Raw genomic sequence first — 9,510 nt, 5'->3', positions numbered from 1 at the left:
AGCACTATTTCAGGTACTATAAACAAAAATATAAGTTTTCACACATGTGTGTGTTCAGTTCAGTCACATCAGATGTTTTCAAAATTCTTCTCCACTCCTCCAGCCACCAGCCATCAAAGCCCCACTGTCTGGGAGCTACCAGCGCACAAACACATCACACTCTTGCCTGTGCCTGCTGTGCACTTTGGTTAAAACGTTCTCCTCTTTCAAATGTTCGACACATACAAACATGATATACAAAAATCACAGCACCAGATTTGGGTTATCATTTCACATTGTCTTTATTTTTAACAACACAGTCAATACATGTATTAATGTATCATACTGATTTACAAAATGGTATCTTACAAAGAAAAATACCACATGTAGTGAACACCCATAGACCTCCCACCCTAGAACTAGAATATTCCTCATAACTATCACATACCATTGTGTTTCTCTCTTCCTTTTTATTCTCCCTCCATAGGCAATGACTAAGCTAAAGTTTGACTTATTGTTCTGTTCTTTTTCTAAACCCTTTATAATATAGTTTTGTCACATATTCATGTTTAAACAATATATTGGTTTTGCTGATGAGCTCAATAAAAATAATACCATACCACATGTGGTCTCCTACAACTCATTTTTTCCCAAGTAATATCTTCTGAGATTCATTTTTTTCCCTGAGATTCATTCTTACTGTGAAATACAGCGGTAGTTCATTCACCACAGAATAGTATCCCTTTAGGGTAAATGTATCTAATTTATGAATCCAATCTTCTGTAGACATTTCCATTTTTTCCAGTTAATAATTATCAACATGTTACTATGAACATGGCTGAACATTCCCGAGTATAGTAAAGCACAGGATTCTGCTGAATTTCTAACTAGCCAGGTCCACAACTGTTTTCTTAAGAAGTGGCACTGTGTGACACAGTATGTGAGTTCCCACATATCTTCTCTAATGACTGGTTCTGTCAGGCCCAATTTTTGCAAATCTTATTAATATAATGTGGACTCTCACTGTGATTTTAATTCATACTCCTCTGATCACTAATGCTTTGTCTGTCTGTCAGCGCAATGTGAAAGCCCTGAGTCCTTTCAATATTTTTAAATAGAAATCCTCTATATTTTCAACTGCTGATCCTTTCTCAGTTATTTTAATTACAAAAGTTCTTCTCAAGTTGTGCCTTGTCTTTGCACTTCAACTTTAGTTTTGGTAGGCCTGATGTAATAGTCATATTTTATCATTTTTTACGATTAGTGCTTTCTCTCTCAAGAAATCCTTTGCTGCATGTCTTTTTCCTGCGAACATTCACTATTTTCCCTTTTCTATTAAAGTTTTTTACATGTTTGGAATGAATGCTCAGGAAGGTGTGAGGCAGGAATCAGCTTCCCTTGTTGCTAAATAAATAAGCACCGTTGTTATATGGCTTCTGTAGTCCTTCCTGTCCCAACTGATCTCCCACACTACCACAGTCTGAACTCAAAGACGGCTGAGGCTGGTTTCTGGGCTCGTTTTCCTCCATTGTTCAGAAAGCCAGCTCTGTACCATATATGATGCTATCTCTACAACAGAACTTGTTATGTTGTAAGCCAATTCCCCTAAACTTTTCCATTTTTAGAAGCATCTGACCATTCTCAGTCCTTTGCTATTCCACATATAGCAAGTATCTGCTTATGCTTAACTTAAACTCTGTTGGAAATGGCACCGAAACTGTAGCTCAATTTGGAAAACTCTGATGTCGTGAGCGCCTTCAGCACTCCTATTCAAGAACAAAGGCAGCTGTCCATTTGTCCTTCCCTTGCTGCTCCATCTTTATCTTTCAGGTTCTAAATCAGGACTCAGTCACTGCGTTCCTTGAATGTGTCCACCATTATCCATCTAAAATAAGGTAGGGTAGCTTTTATGTGCTAAGTTTTTAAAAAGCTGTAACCGTTCAAGGAAAGAGACAACATGCAGTGAGCATGAGGTCTGCTGCTTGAGTAGCAGCACCACCCACTACTGACTACACTGGGATTAAAAAGGAAGCATCGTCTGTGAGCTGGTCTGGGACACACTGCGTGTGAGATGCCTGCACGTCCTCCTGAGGAGCTGAACGTATTTACAGCTATGTTCTTCAGGAGAGAGGAGTCCGGAAGGAGTGACCACCAAATGAATGAGGTCACCACTGAACTGATACAGACTATGAAGGCAACTAAAGACAGACCCTTAGAAACATGAGGGTCTAAGTATGCAGGGGAAGAGAAAATGGTTGAGAAATGATCATAAATGGAGAAGGCAAACCAGAAGAGTGATGTCAAGGGGGAACCAGAATAAAAAGCTTTGAAGAAGTGAACAGTATCCAAAGAGCAGAAACCCATTGGATGGAAAGGTCATTGGATCTAACAATTTTTTAAAAGATTTTTTGTTTTATTTCGTTTTGTTTTTCGTATTGTTTTTGGAGATAAGAGTCTGACTATATAGCCCAAGCTGGCCTCAAACTCATAGCCATCCATCCTCCTGCCTTAGCATCCCAAGTGCTGAGATTACAGGTATGCACTATCACACCTGGCTAGATGTAACAAAGAGACCATTAGTGGCAGGAAAGGTGGGAAAACACACACACACACACACACCTAACTTCATCAAATTAAGGGCAGGATGACAGGGGGAAAAGCTGGCATATGGCAGGCACCCAAGTATTTATTGGGAGTGAACCTAAAAGAAGGGGGAAAAGGCAGAATCTTCTTTACAGAATTCAGCATGAATGGAGGATGAGAGCTTGCAGAGTAGCTCAAAGGAGTGCAGTACTCTATGACCTAATCTCATCCCACAAATCAGCTCCTTAGTAGACAGAACAGCAAGCAGTAAAATGGGTACGATTCTTTGTTTATGTCATACAGCAATTAATTGGCAAAGCTGAAATTTGAGTCCATGCATGCCTGATTCAAAGCTCAGGCTCTTAACTATTTTCCCCAAAATAATCCAGAACAAGGCACCTGTGCTATTGCTACTCCGTATGCGCTTCGAGTTGGGGCAGTACAGAAAGAAAGACTTGGTAGCATTATGCCCTCCACTGCTCCAGCTCTGCACAGGTCATCACAGCCTGCTCAACTCTAAAAACAACTTCCTCACTTCCTTTTCTCCTCTCTTGGAGAAGGGGTTATGACCGAAAAAAGCTCAGGTAATGCAACTGTGCTGGTCCCATCAGGGGAAACAGCTCAAGTATTTCTGACAGGAAATTACTGACGGCATGGCTTTGGCCAAAAGGAATTCTGCAACCATTTAACTGACTCTTAGAAAATGAGATCTTCCAAAGAGATCACCGAGATACACTTCCCTGTCATCTTCTTCCCTGTCAGAGTCTACTATAGGAACCATTTAGACTAAAATGCCCCATTTCTCACTGTGACACTTTGCCTCAGGATCACATGTCTCTATAAAAGTTTCTCTATTGAACTGTGCTTCAGACATTTTTCTAGGAGCGGGAAGAGAAAAAGAGGGTTACTTGTCTTCCTGGATCCAAGGTAAAAATGGAAAAAAGCAAGTTGATTTGCTTTGAAATGCAAAAGACCACTGTGTCATTCTGTCCCAGTCCCCTAGGAACCAAGGATACCCTTGTAGTATCACTGCTTCCCATTTTCGATCCTTGAAAAACAGCACTTGTTTTCCAGAATCACGGGAAGGCCTGCTCCTCTACAGTAATCTACAAGACAATCTTCCAAGACCAACAGTAGGGCCATGCCAACCAGAAGCATGCAGGCCTTTTGTTGTTATTTTTAAGGCACTCTGGCTCCTATCTCCTTGAGATCAGCAAGTAGAGAGAAGTTTAAAAAAGTTTAAAAAATAAAAAAAGAAGTTAGTTTGTGTCATATCCTAAAATAGGTCCAAGCCACTTTTCCACTTCAGCTACAGACATGTTCTTCCTCAAAGCATAGTCCTCAATCTGTAAGAGACAAAAGCACCTTATTAAATTACAATACTAAGACACTTGAGGCTCAAGTTTCCACAGGTTTTGCCAAGAAACTTGAGTGCCTTCCATTTCCTATCTTAATAACATGGAGACAGATATTTTTCTGCTCAGAAGCTAGCTGTGTGGCACATGGGTGTTGGGAAGGACTAGGTCTGGGGTAATAGGCCAAGATTAAATTAAGACACTATCTGAGGTAAATTTTTTCACCCCCACCCTTCACTTTATTTTTGTATCCATTTAAAATAAAATAGGTTCTAGAGTTCCCCATAAAACAAGACAGGCATCTAAAGACACTGCAAACTTACCTGATCCTTGGAAATTTTCCCCACAGCAAAATATTTGGAATTCAAATTGGAGAAGTAGAGCCCTGATACTGCTGAGGCAGGTGTCATGGCCAAGGACTCTGTTAACCGAATGCCTAGAGAGTGCAACACAGATGCTTGTTACCGGGCAGTAGGCATGGGGCACGGGTGGAGCTAGTATTGAATGGACAATGGTGGAACCAGTGAATGAAGGTAAACTCAACTCTTGCCGTTAAGTTGACACTCATGTGTCACAGCACAAAAGCTGAGACCAGATGAGTCTAGCAAACTCCTGCCAGATGGAAAAACAAACTCTGCACATGCCTCTCTCCAGGGAGGACAGGACTGGAAAAGGTCCTCTATATTACTCCTCAATCTTCCAAGATCTATTCTCAGCTAGAAGAACTAATCCTGGAGCTGACAGGACCATCTGAAGGGCTCTGGGGCCCATAAAACTAGGGGGGACAGATAAGTGATGCCAGCGAAAACACAAGCCCACCTCAGCACTGTGAGGAAAGTGATACCTTCTCCTGGGACACTCTAGGCCATCCTCTCTGCACCACTCACTGTATGCACCAGGAGACAAGGCCCACAAGGTCAAAGGCCCTAAACTATGGGAAATGGGACCCCAGATCTCCTGGGTCAACTATTCTGCTGACCCAGATCCAACACAGCCCATAGGTCCTCACTGAACTCTAGATCTTGACTTAGCTTTGATGAAATGTTCATGGTTAATTCCACTGAAAACTGAGACTGGACCATCTCAACCATGGTTTATGTAATATGGGCCAGAACCTGCATCAGATGGGCAACATAGCTACAAACCCAGACCTTTCTGCCCTGGGCCAAGGATGCTGAGGCCATCTCAATAGGGCATATGTCACCTTTTCAAACACAGAAGAATTATGATTAATGTAAAGCATAACTGTTAATCATAGTGTAGAAAGAGAAAAAGGAGCTGAAGGGAAACCTGCACGCTCTGCAAGCTTGCTATCCAGACATCATCTGTGAGCAAGCTCAGCCTGAGGCGGGCAGTACTACCAACAGGACAGACAGGAGGGGTGAAAGACACCAGCCACAGAAAACTAGAGTGAGGGCACAGAAAGTATAAGTCACTCAGATTTCCTGTGACGGGTCAACTAATTTAAACTCATAAATCTAAAATGATGATATAAAAATACAATATAGTAGTATAATATAAAGTATCAGAAAAATATTAGCTGAAAGTAAGAAAAGATGGGACAGGGGATGATTTCACCATAAGCTTTCCCATTTAAAAACAGTCTTTGGGCCAGGGATACAGCTCAGCGTCACAGTGTCTGTGTGGCAAGCGTGACATTGTGAGTTGGAGTCCCGGTACAAAGAAAAAAAAATCTTTAACGATAGGCGCCATTACATTGGTAAGTGTCCACTCAGTGAAGTAAACAGACGCTGCCACGCCCCACACACCTGTGCACTGCTCAATGCTGGCCAGTCGCCACATGGTGAGCTTCTCAGTGTGGTCAGGCTGGCTGGGGTACCCGGGAGCTGGCCGGATGCCTTCATACCGGAGCCTGCGCAAGTCGGCAACATCCAGCTGCTCACTGGCACTGTAGGCCCAGAGTTCTTTGCGAACCCTCTCATGGAGCTCCTCTGCGAAGGCCTGGAATACAGAGCAGAGGCATCCTGAGGCTTCCAGCCTTCCTCAGCAGACTCACCAGGGCAATTCTGGCATGAGGCAGACAGGCTAGATTCTCAGGTGACCATACTTCTGCGGGCCACTCTGCTGCTGCTCAGTGGATCCTGAGGTATTACATTTAAAGATCAAGGCCAGACCACAATTCCCCTATGGAAAGAGCAGCAGAGAAGAGGGCCCAGGACTGTACTCCTCTACGCTTGCTTGAGTGGAGACAGCCTATAGCCATGGTCCATCCTCTGCGTGACAAAAATGCACACAGAGAAGATGCCTACATTAGAATGAAGAGCTCTGAAACACGGTTCTTGTTTTTAAAACTTCACAACAAGCAAAGGAAAACATCAGCCCTAAGTCAAGAGTGGAGATTCTGAGGGTAATAAGCCAACTAAGCACCACTGGTTTTTCTTTCTCTGAGAGTATACATGAAAGCCATCTGGGGGATACATGATTTAAAATGTTAAAGCCAGTGGCACCTGATTCAGGAAGTGAAAACACTGACTCTAATAGCTGATCAGTTTTCTGACACCATCATGGGATCCCCACCACCTAGGTTCTGCCTCAGGGCCCTGGAGCATCACCACCAGCACCTTACCTCTGCTAGTCGGTCCCCCAAAGCTTTGACCATGATGCTGCTGTAGTCATCACCATCATCTTCATAGGCTTTGCTCAGCTTTTCCACCCCAAAGCAGGCAACAGCAAACAGGCCTAAGTAGTCGCAGACACCAGAATGCAGAGGTGCAATAAAGTCCGAGAGGCAATGGTAAGGGTCTGTGCTGGTAGAGTCCTTCTCGGCCTAAAACCCAAGCAACAACCAGAGAACGTAACACCAGCACACAGTGGAAAGCAATCTGGAATCTTCAGGGAATATGAGTCTTAGGGGACCGAAATGTCTCCCTGTCCTGTTCACTGTTATATCACCAGCACTGAGAACAGTGCCCAGCACAGAGAATAGTCAATAAATACTTGCTGAACAAATTGCCAGTATGATTTGAGCACAACTCCCCTTCACCTTAGGTTCTTGTGTTGGAATCTCAATTCCTCAATATAGCAATATTAGGAGGTGAAGCCTAGGTGTTCAAATCATAGGGAAGAAGCCTTCAGGAATATGCTGATGTCTTTCTTACTGGAACAGTTTAACTACTGCAGGAGTTGGGAGCCCCCCCCCCCACTGCTGTGCCTCTGTCCTCCCCTTCTTTCTTTTCCATTATGTTACACAGCAGCACATGGTTACTGGACCTTCCTGAACCATGAGATAAAATATACTTTATTTATTTACAAATTACTCAGTGTATTACTAAGCTCTTCATTGCTGCGACAAAATAGCTCAGGATATCAATTTGGAGGAGACAATACTGATTTTGACCATGGTCAAATGGCTTCATTTTATTTTTAGTGCCAAGATAGCAAGATCAGAATGGAGTGGTGGAGGCAAATGACAGCCAGGAAGGGAGCCAGGAGGGATCAAACCAGACTAGAGGAAGGGAACCAGATATAGTCCCCAAGTTCATAACCCCATTTTCCATTCCCTTCAACTAGGCTGTTTCCATCACCTCCAAATAGTGCCAACAAAGCACGATTAATCCACTGGTGAAGTGAGAGCTCTCATTATCTCATCACTCCCAGGAAGCCCACTGGCAACTAAGCCTGCAACACAATGAGCATTTCTGGGACACATTTTGGATTCAACCATAACCCTGCCTTAGGTATTCTGTTACAATCAAAAGAAAATAGAATAAGACACAGATAAAATGAAATATGAAAAATGATGTAACATAATAACATATATAAACAAGAAACCAGTTCATTCATTCATTCACACACTGACCAAACACACCCTGAGTGTCTACAGGCACTATGGTAGCTAGGAACTGAACCTTAAACAATCACATATTTTTAAAAATGTTTTCCCTCAAAACAGATTTCAATTTAGACCAACATTAAGCCCTGATACTATGTTCAAATAAAACCCACTAAACGTACACTGTGGTTTATAGCCAGATGTCCCCCCCAAAGCTCACATGCACTCACAGATGTGGCTTTTGTGAAGTGACTGGACCTCAGGGGTATGATAATCAGCAGAGGATTAGTCCACTGATGAGTTTACAGCTAAGTGTGATATGGCGGGTAGAGCCTGGTGTTAAAGGAGGCAGGTCACTGGGGTGGGCCTGGAAAGGCATACATCCCCCCTATCCTGCTTTTCCCTTCATTCAACCATGCCATGAGTGACTATTCCTCTGCTCTGCCCCTCTGTCATGCTGCGCTCCCTGGGAGTGGATCACAGACTATAAGAATGAGTCAAAGTATATCTGTCTTTTAAGTTGCAGGTGCAGTATTGTGTGTCAGTAAGAAGAAAGGAACTGAGACAGCTTAAGTTGCCATTTACAACAATAGATGCAGTTTAACAAACTGCTGGGGTCAACATCACGTGTGCTGCCCACCACAGGCAAAGTACAGGAAACAGTGGAGGATACCACAATAGCCTGAAACAAAAGAATCCACAGGATTTGCTTCTGGGTTTCCTCCACAGCCTATGATAGCTTCCACCTTCTGGGTGCCTCTCTTACACAGCTAATAAATAAGTGCTGAGTAGATAAACAGCTTACAACTAATATGCATTGATGATTATCCTATGCCTGTTCGTTATATAAATCACTAATTTAACTCGCTTAGCCTTGTGAAATAAGTGATAACCATCAGCTCCACTTTATAGGCAAGAAACCTGAGGCACAGACAGCTTGATCAACCAGTTTAGGCTTAGATCAGCAGGCTGACAGCCATTCTCTGTAAGTACTAATAACTGATGCTCATGCATCTATGGCACTGCTTTAGACTGATCAATTGGTCAGTAAGTCACACTCACAAGCTTCAGGGCTTGTCAGTCACAACAGCAAGTCCAGGCTGACGCTGGGCATACAATCCTAAGTGGCCGCAGGTAAGGAGCATCTGATAAAAGCGTGCGGAAAGCTGTAGAGCTCAGAGTCAGCTGTGCATGGAGCTGTTATCCAGTTGTACTCTGCCTATCAGCTGTTCTTTGTTAACAGAAGCCAGAGAGGCATACAAAAGTCCCCTGCAGCACAAGATACACAGGTCACGGGCCTCATGGTACTTTAGAAGGGATGGGGATTAGAGCCTACTCAGAACAGAAGACTCCCAAAGTAATAAGGCACCGCAGCCAGAATTCTGCAGCGTGTACCAGAAGAGAGCATGGCCTTAGAAGTATCTATCCAAGTAGGTAATGTAAGTACATAGTTTAGTTCTCCTTTCTCAGAGTTATTAAAAGGTGAATGATGAAAATCCACTGTATTACGTGTCCTAATCTAGGATGGCACAGACTGTCCAGATGTGAGATTTTTCACTTTACTCTGGAAGTAAAAAGTCAAGGAAGACACAGCACTGGAGGATTAAAGACTGGGCCCAGCAGAGGCTTCTGACCTTAGCACAGGAGGAGCTGTACTAATAAGCAGGAGCTGGAACTTAACATTAGAATCCCCAGCTTTGTCTCTGTGACGTCTGAGCCTGAGTGCATATAGCCAAGAATCACTGAACCAGAGTGCGTACAGTAAGGACGCAGCTTTTCTTGCTTAATTCTTCATGGTAC

At 43.2% G+C, this 9,510-nt stretch overlaps 1 protein-coding gene across 3 annotated transcripts in view; it reads right to left on the bottom strand.

Annotated features, from left to right (window-relative positions):
- Positions 1 to 262: 262 nt before the first annotated feature.
- Positions 263 to 9,510, bottom strand: part of Mtr (5-methyltetrahydrofolate-homocysteine methyltransferase) — a 108,700-nt gene continuing 99,452 nt past the window's right edge. For all 3 annotated transcript variants that reach the window (XM_003473381.5, XM_063260100.1, XM_063260101.1), the window contains 4 exons: positions 6,505 to 6,705; positions 5,687 to 5,879; positions 4,241 to 4,353; positions 263 to 3,908 (listed from right to left, as the gene is read on the bottom strand). In XM_003473381.5, the coding sequence (XP_003473429.2) occupies positions 3,822 to 3,908; positions 4,241 to 4,353; positions 5,687 to 5,879; positions 6,505 to 6,705 (594 nt within the window). In that variant the 3' untranslated portion in view covers positions 263 to 3,821. The remainder of the gene's footprint in view (positions 3,909 to 4,240; positions 4,354 to 5,686; positions 5,880 to 6,504; positions 6,706 to 9,510) is intronic.

Source organism: Cavia porcellus, unplaced genomic scaffold (assembly GCF_034190915.1).
Source record: "Cavia porcellus strain 051 isolate PalLab524CR breed Dunkin Hartley unplaced genomic scaffold, mCavPor4.1 scaffold_13, whole genome shotgun sequence".
Taxonomy (NCBI): Eukaryota; Metazoa; Chordata; class Mammalia; order Rodentia; family Caviidae; genus Cavia; species Cavia porcellus.
This window is presented reverse-complemented; position numbering and strand designations above follow the sequence as displayed.